A 16,982-nucleotide genomic window follows, 5' to 3' on the forward strand; every position below is an offset into this window, starting at 1 on the left:
GGAAGATATTGGTCGGTCTATGGAACGCGCAATGTTTACTTTCGGGAACCAGATTCTCGCCGGTATTCGTGCAATACAAGAGCAAGAGCAAGCCGAACAGCAAGCCCAAGAGCAGGTCCCCGTCGAGAGCATGTCCTAGCTCATCAACGCCTGTTCGAGGACTACTTCGCCGAATATCCCCGGTGGGGCGTGACGGTTTTTCGCCGACGGTTTAGGATGCGGTGAGAGCTGTTTCTCCAGATTGTTCACGCATTGGAGGCGCGCGACGAGTACTTCCAGTGGCGGGAAGATGCGGCCCACAGAAAGGGTCCATCCCCGCTGACGAAGTGCACGGTTGCGCTTCGTCAGTTGGCATACGGCACTACGGCGGACATGTTCGACGAGTATCTTCACGTCGGGGATACAACTGGCCGGGAGTGTCTGGTAATTTTTTGTGCAGGCGTTATTGACGCCTTTGGCGCCACATATTTGCGCAAGCCGAATGCCCAAGACTGTCAGGACCTGCTGCGGATGCACGATACGGTGCACGGCTTTCCTGGAATGTTAGGGAGTATTGATTGTATGCACTGGGAGTGAAAGAATTGTCCTGCAGCGTGGAGAGGCCAATTCACCAGTGGGTATAAGGGTACCCACCCAACGATGATCCTTGAAGCAATCGTTGACCATTGGATTTGGCATGCTCACTTTGGCGTGGCGGGGTCCAACAACATCATCAATGTGCTGAACTCGTCCAGTCTCTTCACCGAGCAATGCAATGGCAACGGTCCGGTTATCAGCTTCACTGCCAACGGAAGACAACATCATATGGGGTACTACTTAGCCGACGGCATTTACCCGAGATGGCCAGTTTTCTTGAAGACGATCTCCTGCCCAACGGGTGCGAGGAGAGAGTTTTTTGCGGCAAAGCAGGAGGCTGCACGGAAGGACGTGGAGCGAGGATTCGGTGTGCTTCAAGCGCGTTGGGGAATAGTGAAAGGCCCGACTCGTTCCTGGTACATGCATCATATCGCCAATGTCATGTACGCGTGCATCATCTTGCACAACATGATTATTCACGATGAAGGTCGTGCAGCTAGCCAGTGGTCCGACGATGAAGCCGCTCCGAGCGCAGGTCATGCAGCCCCGCCGGTCGTTCGAGGTTTACCCTATGGACTCAGCGAGAGTTTACAAGCTCAGGAGAGCATGCGCAACCAACAAGCTCATCTTGATCTCATGAACGACATGATTGAAGAAGTTTGGACACGTAGTGGTCGTTGTAATTGTACCTCTTTATTGTAAATTTTTTTAGAAAAAAATTAAGTAATGTACTCCCTCCGTCCCAGATTTGTAGTAACATTTTGCCATAAAAGTCCGTCCCACATTTGGAGTAATATTTAGAATTTACCATATTTGCACATAAAATTTTACCTCATTATTCACTAAAATTACGCTCAAATGCCATTATCTATATTAAAATAAATCAAAACAAAAATAAAAAAACCAAAAAGTCAAAGAGGGACCCACCTTCAACCAACTCACTTCATTTATTATACACTCCATCATCTCACTTCATTTATTACACACTCCATCATCTCACTCCACCATCTTATTTAATTAATTACACACTCCATCAATTCCTTAAAACTCGTGCCATAACTAAATATTACTACAAATGTGGGACGGAGGGAGTATGGTTTTTTCTAGTTCTTTAATTTAGAAGTCTAATTTTGCTATTTATAATTGGTAAACATAAAAAAATTAAAATTAAAATTGAAATGAGAAATGGATAATAGATAGGGGATGCACTAGGGCTCCACAATTACAGAAAGATAGGGCATGCTGACGTGGCAACCACTAGGGCTCTCACTAGGGCATGCACTAGGGCATCCATTGTGGATGCTCTTATATTATTGATAACTACTACTATCATATTTTTTTCCTTCTATTATATACTCCCTCCGTCCCGGATAATTCGTCCCAGTTTTCCATTTCGGCCCGTCCCACATAATTTGTCTCACTTCACTTTTATCATTTTTGGTAGTGGACCTCATATTCCACTAACTTATTCCTACCCACATTTTATTATAAAACTAATATATAAAGGTAGGACTCACATTCCACTAACTTTTTCAACCCACTTTTTATTATAATTCTTAAAACCCGTGTCCGGTCAAAGTGACCCGAATTATCCGGGAGGGACGGAGGGAGTGCTATGTATATAGTTCATGTTTCGAACCTATGTAGCATGATCGTCACGTCTCCTATGCCATCCTAATTAAATATATATAATACCAAACAAAATAAATTAGAGTAACAATATATGTTAATATAATTAAAAAAAGATCTATGAGTTTTGAATGCAATTTGTTAGAATTGGCCACTCACACCCTTATAAAAACTTTATAAGGATGAGAGTTATCTACTCATTTATAAAGGAATCAGAATCATCATTTTGTCGATGTGGGACAAAAAGAAGTTTCAATACGCTCCCTCAATATATGGGCCGAATCTCAATATATGGGCCGAATAGATCACGAACTTCCACACTTGTAACAAATAAATCCATCATTGACATGTTCCGACACCATATTAGAAATAAAGTACTCACATTTTTCAAAAACCTTTTAAGCGAGTAACCCAATTCTAACATAGATAACTCTATTCTATGTGTGACTGAGATAAATTTTGGCCTCCCATGCAATTCAAACCCAATACCAATAAAGTGGTGATTCCATGGTAAATTATATTCAAAATAATTAAGAACTGTGGCACAATTCATTCACGGAATAATAATTAAGAGGACATTATAGTTTTATTGATACACAATGGAAAGTTTATTTAATTACATGTGTTATAAATGGAGGAAATGATAATCAAGCAGGAAGATCCTTATTGGTGATGCATGTATTAACACATTTAACGTCGACATTCCCACATTCCTCAAAGCATGTAGTTTTGCCACCGCTAACACTACATTTGGCCGCACACATCACCACTTTCTCGCTGCATTCCAGCAGGCACTTCCCCATATCGTTCCCGTCCTCTGCTCCTTCCACCACTGCCGTCGCCACCAGCATCAGCACCAGCACCAGCATGCTCATCACTGCTCGTGCCATCTCTTAATTTTTCTTGATTCTTGATGTATTTTTGTATGGTATTTGAGTTTGATATGACAATGAAAAGCATGCATGTATATATATTAGATTAAATTTTAGGTAGGAGTTGCTTCTCAAAAGCCTTCTCCCACGAAATGCTAATTGTGTGAAAGTTTGTTACATAAAAATAAAAAATGTACTAACTAATTACATTACGTATGCTAATTAATTAAGTATAATCTCTTGTTATTTCGAACATTGCTTGTTTATTTTATTATGTACGATATGTATGTATATCTTCAACTTATGTTTATTTGTTTGAAATCCCAGACTTTGGATCATATTGTACTTATGGCCAGAGCTAGATTGATAACAATGCAGATGAATCACCTGCCTAAATATTGAAATGCAGTTGGGTGAATTTTTTTCTATCAATAATTACAACTCTCCAGTGATGAATTTTAAACATAACTTGGTGATAAATTTGAGGCAAACGATGCCTATGGGTGATGAAACTATGTACTCTAATAATTAAAATTTGTGCTAGAAACTACAATAAATAAGGAAGTAGTCACCCCTCCAAGGGTAAAAAAGAAAATAGAAAATCCGGTGATGAATTTTAGCCAAATGACGCCGTAGGCCCGTATGGGTGCACAATACCATCTATTGTGTTTTATGCAATAGCAGGGGATCGGGGATCCTTGCCCGATTCTAACACGTTTCCGTCTAGGCGGGAAAATGAATGGACTCTTGAAATTGGAAAAAAATCTTAATTTTATGCTTTGATTTTCGATTTTTCATACACTTACCACTAGTCCGAAGAATATGATATATTGTTACTAATGCATCAATCATCCACTAGTCCGAAGAATATGATATATTGTTACTAATGCATCAATCATCCATGCAATGTATTAAAAACTGAAATAAAATGACATTCATGCACAATAAAATGATATATTTCCCCATCATCTTTGCTAATACATCATGGACTCCAAATATCTAAAAAGAAATGTGCACATAGAAGTTGACAAGGTTGATTTATCCATTAATAACATCTCCTCTCAAATCAAAACATAAGTTAAAACTCATCCATCTCAACTCGTCCCATTTCTCATGAGCATTTTCCCCGTCAAACCACACGCGATCGCCTCGTTCGGAATCCCTCTCACACGCTCCACCCCTTCCGCGAACACCACCCCCATCCCCAAATGCAGATGCGGCTCAATATGGCAATGAAACGCCCAAACCCCAGGATTATCCGCCACGAACCTCAACGCCGTCCACCCGTAAGGAAAAATCACCGCCGTGTTCCTATACGGTGGGTCCCTCAGATTGAACCCCGCCTCGTCCCCCTCCTTAAACTCACCCTCCCCGTACCCCACCACCCAGAAATCATGCCCGTGCAGATGCCACGGGTGAATCTCGCTCACGTTGTCCTTGAGCGCATTCGCATTCTGCAGCACCACATCCACCGTCGAGTTAAGCTCAAGCACGTACACCCCGCTCCCGTACGTGGAGTTAGGGTTTGGGGGCGGCCGCATCACGTTGTACCCCGGTGGGGCCCGGTCGGGTGGGCTTTTGGCGTCGAAGGCGTTGGTGATGTTGTATTTGATGGAGCCTAGGTAGGGGGTGGTGGGGAGGGTTAAGGAGATGTTGTTGATGGACCATTTGGTGTAGCCGTTGATGTAGTTTTGGGTGTTTAGAAGGATGATGCGGCGGTGGGGGGTTTTTGGGGGTTGTGGGGAGCCGGGGAGGGAGAGGATTTTGTGGGAGAAGGCTTTGCTGGAGGGGTAGTCGTCCCAGGGGGGGGAGGGGGGAGGTGGGGAGGTGGGGGGGTGGGAGGGGGAGGTGGGGAGGTAGTTGAGGATGGCGAGGGCCGGGGGAGTGTGGGGCTCGCGGCCGCGGACGGTGGCCGAGAGCCAGTAGTTGTGGGTGGGGGATTGGTCGGTTCGGAAGAGGACGGAGTAGCTGTCGCCGGAGTAGACGTCGATGTTGTTTACGGTGAATGGCTTCACATAGTTGCCATCCGCTTCCACCACCTTCATCTTGTGATTCTGTACGTTTATTAAATGATCTTTCGTTATATTTAAAATACTAATTTAATTAAATTAAAAAAATAATCTCAAATTTATACCTTAAAGGGAAAAGTGCGAGTAACCTGACACCCTGACACTAGGGGAGGGAGTAATACTTCTTATGGGAAAATTTAAAAGCCACATATTGTAAATGAAAATTTGAGTTAAACATTGTGTCATGATGATGTTATACTTATATGAGAACGTTATAGTTAGGCGTGGTATAAAGAAAAAAGTGATGTTGAGAGGTATGCATTGAAACGAAATGACACGTGTTAATCTGTGTCCAAACATATGGGTTGAAATTTAAAAGATTTGGAAGCGGAATTGACCAGCACTTTGGTTAGGCCCACTTGGTTTTATTTAGAGCCATGTCACACTCAGAAAATATTATTCTAAGATATGAAAACATCTTCAAATCTATATTTACAAACCCCCCATTTTGCTACCAGTCTACCACTGTTGTAATATCTGATCGAAAGTGGAAAGACATGCTAAAATAGTAAACTGAACTCAAGTCTATCCTTTTGTTTTACCAAGAATGTTATGCATAACACATTTTTGCAATATTTCAGATGCAGAGAGATGAATCATTTTTTAGTTGAAAGCAATATTTTAGTATTTATTTCCCATATTGATAACTTTTCCTTTTTCCCATACTTCAAATCGGATTGGATCGAGAATTAATTTTAAGAAAATAAAAAAAAGTAGAAGCGTATGTTAGTAACGTTACCCCAATAGCCAAGTTGAGTGCAGCCAGTGCAGTGGAGCTGGCTATCCTGAGCCGGTAGGTCTTGTTGGGGTGGACTTTAAGGATATAAGGCGCGTACTGTTCATTGCCTCTTAACTTGCACGGGGCTGCGGTGGAGTTGCTAAAATGCGCCGCTAGTGAGCAATTGAACTGCCCTCTCCCATTGATTAACAAGGTCTGCAAACGGCACCATGATTAATTAAAAAATAACATTGAAAAATATATGAAATGATTTAAGTATTACAATTACCCTTTACCAAGATGTGAAACATTTTTCAAGAATGAGATAAGATATTTCGAATTAATAACTAATAATTTGAAATTATATTAACAAGTAGCCATACATATCGGCACAAACATATTCCACTTTTTCTGCCAAAATCTGTAAAATACTCATACCTTGAACTTGGCATTTTACGTAGTTTATTTATCAATTTGTCGGTTGTCAACATTTTTTAGGCACCGAGAGACATTAATAATTGAGCATTATCAACCAATTTAATAAATATAAATTACTAAATTAAAGCTTTAAATGAAAAAAATACAAAAATGGTAAGTGGAGCACCGAAAAATGAAATAAAAGTTCTCTAAGCTGTAAAAATGAGTACATTTGTTGAATGAATGATATGATATGATATTAATTTACTTGAAAAAAGGTGTATACATGAGTGTGTTAACATAGTGATTTAGTGGCTAATGCTTGATTCTATCAAGTCATAGTCTTTAAATTTATATTCACTTTCTGAAAAATAAAAGATGGAAATACAGTCGCACACAGTATAAATAAAGGCATATGTCAAAGAAAAATTGCTCCATAAAGCCATGCAAATGCAATGCACTTTCTTAAAGTCTATACATTATTTGGAGACTCTGAAGGGAAAAAAAAAGTGATTCTAAAAGGCAATAATATTTTGAAGTCTGCGGCTAAGATTAGAATTCACCTCCTTTATATTCCCATTTCACGAATTATCCTATTTTATCAATTTTGTTAAAAGAAGTAAATTTTGGAAATTAATTAACCAATTATCTCATAATAAAGTGAAGAAAGTTACCTGTGGCTCACCAATCCAACGCATGGGTTTGGAAGAGAGATCAACCTCTTGTTCACGAGAGCCCTTATGCCACCAATCACTCAGCAGAATACTGAACTCTCCATCATACTCAAACTTCTCCTTCTCCCCGTCCGCCACGTCCACGATCAACGACCCGTACAGCCCGGCTGACCGTTGCATACCGTAGTGCCCATGGTAAAAGTATGTCCCCGCCTGCACCCGATCATCTTACATTTTTTTTAATTCTATAAATGGAAAACAAAGGAAAAAAAAAAGTTTCTACTCCTGCAAAAAGTGGTATTCATGTTGTGGACCACTACCAACCACTCATTCTGTCTCATTGAGTGTTGTTTAGTAGTAGGAGTATGTGTCAAATTTTAAAATCTCGTTAATTTTTCCCACTAATTAATTACTACTACTTCTCTTTAATTTAATTTGATCCATGTTATCAAATTGCTATACTAATTACTATACGTACCCGGTCGACTTTAAACCTATAGACAAATGCCTCTCCCGGACTAATGGCACACTGCGAGATCGAGGCCGTCCCATCGGCCCACGGCGTCCCAATCTGCGGACAGAACAACTCACCTCAAAAGACTAATATATTTTCAAATGTAATTAATTAGTGTCATGGAAATGGAAACAGAAAAACTCATCTCAAAAGACTAATATATTTCTAAATGTAAATAAATGCGAATTGAAATGAGTAGTTTGAACATGTAACCTGTCTGATTCCGTGCCAATGGATGACAACGCCCTCGGTGTGAAGCTTGTTGGTGAGGTGGAGATGAATGGTGTCTCCGGCCTGGGCACGTATAGTGGGGCCGGGGAACTGGCCGTTGATGGCGATGACCACACCTTCTTGGCCATCTGGAGACCAGTGCATGTATTCCACCTCCCATTTCAAATGCCGGACTTTAGCAGCCGTTGCAGAGTTTATTATCAACAAAATGAAAACCAACAATGAAGCAACAAACACACCCATCTTCTATAAGAGTGGGTGAGTTTGGGAAGATAGTATAGTGCACCACTTGCAATAGTGGTGTTAAGTCAGTCACATATATATTGAAGAGAGAGAGAGAGAGAAAGGGGAGGGGGAGTAGAAATTAGACAAGTAGTATATTTTTTTTTAGAAATTAGACAAGTATATATTCAGTAATAGTACGTGGGTATAGCTAGCTGGGTCATAATATTCTTCTGAGTGTGTTTACACACCTTTATAAAAGTTTGAAATATCATGAAATTTCTTCATCATGGCTAAGATATTTTATTTCTGTTTTTTATTTTTTTATATATATTTTTCTTGGGAAATATGAAGAGTTAATGTATTGTAGAAAACATGTAGAGGATCTATGTATCTTATCTATAATGTTGCTAATATATGTACTACTTACAATAATTATGCTTCGCAAGTAATTAACAGGACTACTTGAGGACATATAAAACTAATCATTTCTTTCTAAATAATTACTTTCACAGTTCATTATTACATGTCTTTAACTTTTCGCTTTTTTCCATTTCCTAATAAATGACATATTTCACTTTACTAGTATTTTTTATAAATGGACATCACTTTTCTCTAACTCATCTCTATTTCATTTTATTATAAAAATAATATAATATAAAAATATGATTCATATTCTTATAACTTTTTCTATAATTTTACTTAATCAAACAATTTCTTAAAATCTGAGTCAGTTAATTATGAGATATCTATTGACAGATTTTTTACCATCATTTCTCTAGACGCATATACAATTATTTTGTTAAAAATTAATTGGAATAAATAGATTAAAGCTCCCATTTGTTTATACGGGATTGGAATTATGCCGAATTAAATTGGAGTAATTGTATTGCAGTTCTATCACAAATCTAGTTTGGTAATACTATTACAATGTCAAATCATGTTGTTTAATAATTTAAAAAATTACTCCCTCCATCCCGGATAATTCGGATCACTTTGACCGGACACGGGTTTTAAGAATTATAATGAAAAGTGGGTTGAAAAAGTTAGTGGAATGCGGGTCCTACCTTTATATATTAGTTTTATAATAAAATATGAGTAGAAATGAGTTAGTGAAATATGGGGTCCACTACCAAAAATGGTAAAAGTGAAATGGGACAAATTATGTAGGACGGACCGAAATGGAAAACTGGGACGAATTATCTGGGACGGAGGGAGTAATTATGATTCCGCATTGACTTTGACTTGATGAGTATCATTATTTGTATTAATTACTTATTATATGTATATTTTAGAATTTCAAAACAAAATTATATTGGAAAATCTCTTTAGTGGCTCTCTATCACCAGTGGTGCAATTCTTTAAATTATGCCAAAACTAAAACTTGAAATATCACATTATTTTTCACATTATTAACAATGCGTAAATTTATACTATGTGAATGTTAATAATCAAATAATACACATGTTACTATTAATGAGATATATACATATAGTCTCTGCATTTGGCTATAGTGGTAACAGGTAAAAGATCATGATAAAAAATTCCCAACATCACTTTATACATTTACCACCTTACAAGTATTATTTACTTGACCAAATATGACATATAAAAATTCAGACCAGGTTTAAATAAAAGTGACAGTTTACTATTAATGAGATATATATATACTAAAATAGTATCTGCATTTGGCTAAGGTGGTAAAAGATCATGATAAAAATTTCCCAACATCACTTTATACATTTAAAAGCTATCCCTCGTTACTTATTTACTTGACCAAATATGACATGTGACGACTGTGCACCAAAACCAACTTCATTTGTCAAATTGCACTTTAAGTTTTGTGTTTTAATTATGTTGATATTCACACAAGCGTATCAAACAATATGTGATAATGCATCATTAAATCCAGAGTCTCATGTTTGCATGTCATCTAGCTACATTGACTATCTTCAACTTTACTAAAATCTCTTATAAAATATTCTCTCTGCCAGAATAAGTTTTTTACTGCTAGAACAAGTCAAATTTTTTTCCTTTCTACCATAGAATGGTCACTAAATTCAATAGAAATTCATTGCATACAATCATATAGTATAATATTATCTGATGATTTTTTCTTCATTATTCCATCTTTTTGGTCGAGCCAACAAGTCACTCATTGTATCAACCAACACTTCAACACCCGTGTCAAGCGAATCTCCAATGGTACCATATTCAACCTTAATTAATCTCATCATTTACTTCTTGAAATGTTCTTGTACCTTGCCTGCGAGCATAATCTTTCGAGTAAAAATGTACTCTCTCCGTTCTGCCATAAGCGAATCACTTCTTTTGGCACAAGAATTAAGAAATTGGTATTTAAAGAGTTAAAGTGAAGAAAGGAAAGTATGAAAGAGAGAGAGAAAAAAAAAATAAAGGAGTAAAAGTAATAAAGTAGGTGTAAAATAAAGTAAGAAATGATTTTTTTTCTTAAATAAAAATGACTCACTTATGCACTTTTTGGAGTTTCCTTCTCATCTTTAATTAACATGTCATAAATCCGAAATTACCTGTTCTTTCATTATATGATATAAAATGATTTACAGATTTTCCAAAGAAAAAACAATTAGAATAAAAAGTCAATTAACTACACAGAGATATTGCTAGCCTAGTAGTCTAGTACTACTACTACTGTAGATAAATAAAATAGTATTCTGTCAGTAAATTACTTTTAAGGGAGTATAAATTAACTTATCTCGATAAGGCATGTTAGGGTATCACCACCCTTTAAAATAACACCATACCATCATTTCTAACCAATCATTTGTACACGTGGACGAATAACGACATGGCCAAAAAAAAGAAAAAGAAAATCTGAAAAAGACGGCCAGCAATTTGTTGCTCTTTATCCAACAATTTTTCTTGTCCAGCAATATCCGATATACTATACAGCAATCTATAGATTGCTGTGTAGTGTTTGTAATATTGTTGTGTAGCGTTTATAATATTGTTGTATAAGTGGTGTCACGGTGTCACTTTAAAAGGGGTTGTCATTTTAACACAAACCTATCTCGATATTGTATAAAATTGAATTTGTTCAAAATTATCTGATATTGAGTGTGTCATGGTAAAAGGAAGGCCAAGTAAATAATTATATGTGACATTTTTCCGAAATTAGCTAAATCAACCTATTTGATCACACACTTTGATCGGTCAAAACGCGGTATTCACAGTCATGAAACTTTAAGATCAGTTTCCACTGCTTTATTACATCATTTTAATGTGACAACTTCTCAGTGCTAGGGGTGGTTCGGCTTATATTAATATTATGGAATTAAATTTATAATAAGATATTTTGTGAATTGTGTAGCATATAAATCATGTATATTCGTACTTGACTGGAACCAATTTTTGTTAGAATGAGAAATAAAAATAGTATGAAAAGCTGGCTCGATTTTGTCGTTTGCTATAATCAAGCCGTTAGAGAAGTTTAGACATTTGAATATGCTTCACTTTCTTCTGCAAACTTATTTATCTAATGCCTGAAATTTTATGTATTGTTTCAGCTCCAATTGTTTGGCGCAACATATGTTTGGTCGTTAAATATTTGGTTCGTTCTGATAAAATTTACACGGTATTGTTCATGGACTATTTTATATTTTTTCATTTATTAGTAAATGTAATTTTTTTTCAGATAAAAAATTGTACACCATACTTTAATTAATTATATAAATTTGAGTAATTTCCACAAAAATAATGTGAAATGGCACCTTTTTCTTATTGGTTTATAGCTTTTTTTCCTACTTTTGTTTTTCTTTCCCACTTTGCTTTTCTTTCCATCATGGGCTGCAAGATCTGATCTTTCTCCTATGAAAAAAATATGTTGTTTCAATCAATATAGTATTTCCTCAGTCCATTATAAATAAAATATTTTTCTTTTTAGTTTATTCTATTAAAAATGAAACGTTACCTAAAATAGAAGGAAACATCTCTATCTCTACTTTTTCATCTCTCTTACTTTACTCTCTCTTTATTAACTCACAAAACAACACCACATAAAAACACGTGTTGATTCTCAAATGTTGCATATTTAATGGGACGAAGAGAGTAGTATTTATTTTCTACTAATTTCTCTGTGAAGGTAGAAATCTTGTCTGCAACGGAAGGCGCACGTTAGAACACCTACTAGTATACTATTTCTTCTGTTTCATAATAAAAGAGACATTTCTTTCCGGCACAAAGATTAAGAAAAAACGTGTAATATATTAAATAAAAAAGATAATAGAGTAAGAGAGAATGAAAAGTAGCTAGAGTGAGAAAATATTTTACTACTACTCCTATTTACTAAAAAATGAAATGACTCCACTACTATGAAACGTCCAAAATGAAAAAATGACTCTATTACTGTGAAACGGAGGAGTAGTAGGAGTATTAGTATCTAACAATGGTACACTTGTGCCCAATCTCTAAAATTAATAAGAGTATTATTATTTTCACATAGTGATGTGTCTGTCCCCAATAGTATTCGCGCCTCAATCCAATAAAATTTAAACAAGAAAGCCCTTTATATTAAGGGTAATGGGCTCATTTGAAATATGAATAAAATCCTAAAAATACTCAGTTACTTGCTTTTACAAATTACAACTTATACATAAATTCATCATTTATCATGGTTCCTTTGACATATAAAATTGACCTGAAATCTACAAATAATTGAAATTACCTAAATATTTTATACAAAACAAAAGTAAGTCAATGCCAATATTATCTTAGAGAATGAAGACAATTACGAATCTTACTGAAAATATGTTGCATCTTATCACTAAATTAAAAGCTAATGTGATGGTTACAACTTGCCTCGTAGAAAAAAGTTTAATATATAACCTTATAGGGTTAGAGTGTGTTAGGTAGCTAGGCGTAATTTGAACCATTTATCCATAAGAAAATATGATGTTTAAAATATGCAATATCGTTTTAAATCCCTCCAACGCAGGCACGGATCTAATGTGCAAGCAGGAGGGGCAAATGCCTTCCCTCAAAATTTCATATCTATGTATAAAATCTATTATAGAAAAAAATTAATATTAGTTTCTTCTTTAAATGCCCCTCCTCAAATACTTCAAATATCCCCATGTGTATTTTTGCCCTTGCAATGATCATTTTTTGGATCCGTCCCTACTCACGTCAATCTAGCTTATTCTTTCTCGTACTTTTTCCTTGAACTACAGATTTTTCCAAATCTTCTATGACGTACGAGGTTAAGCACTCGACGTGTAGGTTGACCCGTGTTTATTCAACATGTCCGAATTAAGGTTGATCATCTTTCACCATGTTTTAAACACTTTTGTGTTTGTTCAATAATTTCAAGCTTCAAAACTTCTCTTTCATATGTTGTTGGTTGTGTGCGTAACTGAACTTATCCGTTGAACCTATCTTATAAAAAATATTACCTAAATATGTACGAACAGTATTACATCTATGCAGTGGGACAATTATCATAATTTTGACATATAATGAAAACTAAATATTTATTTAATACTACTTATATTTTCCAACAAAGTATAAATACTATGAACGAAGCATATTTATATCTATATGGTTTTATATATTCCATTTCATTGGGTTACTATGTACTTCATTTATTGATATTTTTATTTTACTATATAGTATATCTATTCACTTATTCTTGAACTTGAAAGAACTTGTTCCATGATGTATTTTATTTGTACCCGTGTAAAGAGAACAAAATCGATGAATATTAATTATGAATATAAAATATCAAAGGGGAATATAAATATATTAATAAAACATTGTAATTTAATCCACCATCACCGCCCCAATCATAAATATGTACGGATGTCTAACGCCAATGGGCTTCAAATAAATAAGTTGAAATCAGTCCAAAGATATATAAGCGCATACATAATTTGAATGAAGTTTGAACTAAATTATAGATCACCATATAAACAATAAAATAATTTACGCGAGTAGAAGCTTTTGTCATTTTCGTCAACTTATTTTATGACATAAAATGTTCTAATTATTGGAGCTAGACACTCGCTGTAAATATAATTAGAGTAGTACTTATGAAGTTATTATTTTCGAGAATATATAATCCATCATCTCACACGAATTCACCGTGATAAATTCACATGTGTTATAGTACTTTATTGTATATTAAAAAATGTTGGAGATACTATAATACCGTAACTAGTCAAACCTATAATGCAACAAGACAACTTCTTTTGTACTATTATAATTCAATCAAACAAATTTTTAACTCAAAATGTTGTATTATAATTTCAATCAAATAAAATAGTTACTACTATTATTTTTAACTCAAAAATAATATTCCATAAAAAAATAAAATCATGGACGCGACAAGTGTTATTATTGATCATTAATCTCAATCAAACTATAGTATCTGTCGACAGAGACATACTAATTAATAAATATGAATAATTGACACAAATTATTGCCTAAATTAACCTGAATTAGGACTATTCAATACGTCTATTTTAATATTTGGCATTTCACAGCGTCAACCTAATTTGCAACCACCACAAATCAAATATTGTAATCCATATTCTAAAATCATATTCAAATGCTGATGTCGGTCACATTACGTATACTTTACGGTGGCGTTCGGTTGTCATGACTAATAATCATGAGACTATCCATCTAGGATTAAGTTGTGGGATTATTTTAGTTGGAGGGGGAGGCTATGACTAATTATCATGAGACTATCCATCTAGGATTAAGTTGAGGGAGTTAATCTTATGAACCAAACATGATACATATTTAATCATGAGATTTAGTCTTGCCAACCGAACACCCCCTACAAGTATAGGCAATATATACGCTTTGAAGTTTTTAACTAGTTTGATGTTGTATACTTGCTATCAAATGTGTGTTTTACTATAGTCCCTTATTTAATTAATTTTGCAAACAAAAAAGGCAGAAATTGATTTAATTGAATATATTATGTTTCGAGTCTAATTAAATGAGTCATCAAAAATATGTTTAAGCTTGTCCTACTTATAACAGAGTTTAAATGAGTTTTAGCAAAGATATTTCTGAGACGATCAAATTTTATGCCCACTCAAATGACAACGTACACATGTATTTATATCTTTATTTACATTTGGAGAATTTAAATCCTCTTACATATGTCTTCGATCAATCAGAAATGGTCATGTAAAATCAAAGGTGGAGAAATTAATTTTGGTATGAGCAATATATTATAAATATTAAATTAAAAAATTGAAAATTAAAGATGGCGACATGGCGTATGAGTTTCTGAGAAAGGAATATAGAAACTGTTGAGTTCAAGCTTCAAACCATTTTACATTGGAAGATTAAGAAGGTGCAAGCAATATATAAATGTAATCCTCCACTTTAGTATGTTTTGAAGAGTATTACAAGAGCAAAACTTAAGAAATTTATCTAAAACGGACAATATCATATTAGTGTAGAGTCAAGGTGTGGGTCGTCCATCCCTAACACAAACAAAACTATGACTAATATGAAAAATTATTTCGTGAAGCTATATTTTGGTCATTTGATTACCTTTTTACACAATATTCATTAGAATAATGTGACGATATATCTTAAGCAGGACCCACATCCAATCGGTTATTGGTAATTACTTGATCTATATATATAACTCGTTATAAATTAGAAAAGATATAAATATTGTATATTCGAAAGAATATTCTATTCGATGGATGATGGTGGTCACTATGATCATTACTAGCTAGGAGTATTAGGCTAGTTACTATTACAACTTTAAATTTACATGACACTTTATCTAATTATACATCAAATCTCATCACTTTTCTTCTCTAATTATACTGTAAATTCAAACTCTTTTTTGCATTTTCTTGGAAACAACATCAAATATGAGTATAGCTATTGCAAAATTTTTGTGACATATACTTAAAAATAGTGTAGACAGTTTAATATAAAAGGTTAGAGCAAAATTATATTTTAGAATGACATATATATACTCAAAAAATATATTTGAGCTTAGTGTAAATAATTGAAAATGGTGATTAGAATAGTATTTATTGCGTTACATCTTCTTACATTGTTTAAATTAGTGTTGATCATTGTTTAGAAGAAAAAGGAGTATTATGGCCTTTAATTTGTTCCTTAATTTTATAAAAAATGTTTAGAAGAAAGACAGAAATAAAATTCATGCAATTTCTCTGATGTGATCTAGCATCTCAGGTTTTGTGTTCAATTTATTTATGCTGAATCTTAAATTGGTTATTTTAATACCAGTACTAATATTTATTTTAATACTACTTTTATTTGAAAAAATTGAATTTAAAAATTATATACGTACTTTTGAATTGATAAACTCTAGTTATCATTTTATAATTAATTAACAAAAGTGACAATATGTTTTAAAAATTAACTATATACAGTACGTAACCTCTTGAGATTAAGTACAAAATTCAGTTAAACACGTACAACATTAAAATCAAACAAAACAAAAAATGTGTCTTTCTTGTGTTCTCAAGTATCAAACGAAACAATATGCGAAAAAACCTTTATTCATGATTTTAATATTTATTCATAAATATGCAAAAAGCCTCTATTCATTCATAGGTATTTTTGTATTACATGAATATTGTTTATGTTTCATTATATAATCCAATAATGTAAGTTAATACTTACATACACCACTAATAATAAAATACGAAATATAACTAAAAAGAATATTAAAATCACATGCCATTGGGGCGACAAGAAGTTGCGAACGAGCACAACTTCTTTAACCCTCTATTATTATTCAGTAAAATTAGGAATTCTGTTAAAATGAAAATGAATCCCCCCATGGATTATGTCATCTTTAACCATTTACACTAAATTCAAGTTCAACTTTAAGTATATATCATATATATTAAAAAATTTACTCTAATTATTTGTATCAAATTTAAATTTTACATAACTTTTTAATATATGTCTCACAAAATTTTTGTGTAGCTACTGTACACACACTTATTTGGTGCTATTCCAAAGAAAGACGAACAAATAGATTTGGATTTACAATATAATTGAAAAAAATTCTAC

The 16,982-nt window shown here is 34.3% G+C and overlaps 2 protein-coding genes across 2 annotated transcripts; one reads left to right on the forward strand and one right to left on the reverse strand.

Moving 5' to 3' along the window:
- The first annotated feature begins 639 nt into the window (after nucleotides 1-639).
- Nucleotides 640-1,278, forward strand: LOC125189510. The gene has a single exon (XM_048086781.1). It carries the CDS (start codon nucleotides 640-642, stop codon nucleotides 1,276-1,278), a length of 639 nt encoding a protein of 212 aa, XP_047942738.1.
- A 2,733-nt stretch (nucleotides 1,279-4,011) lies between these two features.
- On the reverse strand, nucleotides 4,012-8,059 carry LOC125186118 (L-ascorbate oxidase-like). The gene is made up of 5 exons (XM_048082438.1): nucleotides 7,683-8,059; nucleotides 7,434-7,526; nucleotides 6,956-7,168; nucleotides 5,886-6,080; nucleotides 4,012-5,131 (listed from the first exon to the last, which is right to left on the reverse strand). The coding sequence occupies exons 1-5, from the start codon at nucleotides 7,941-7,943 to the stop codon at nucleotides 4,172-4,174; spliced, it is 1,722 nt and encodes a 573-aa protein (XP_047938395.1). The 5' UTR covers nucleotides 7,944-8,059; the 3' UTR covers nucleotides 4,012-4,171.
- Between the last annotated feature and the right edge of the window lie 8,923 nt (nucleotides 8,060-16,982).

Source organism: Salvia hispanica, chromosome 5 (genome assembly GCF_023119035.1).
Source record: "Salvia hispanica cultivar TCC Black 2014 chromosome 5, UniMelb_Shisp_WGS_1.0, whole genome shotgun sequence".
Classification (NCBI taxonomy): Eukaryota; Viridiplantae; Streptophyta; class Magnoliopsida; order Lamiales; family Lamiaceae; genus Salvia; species Salvia hispanica.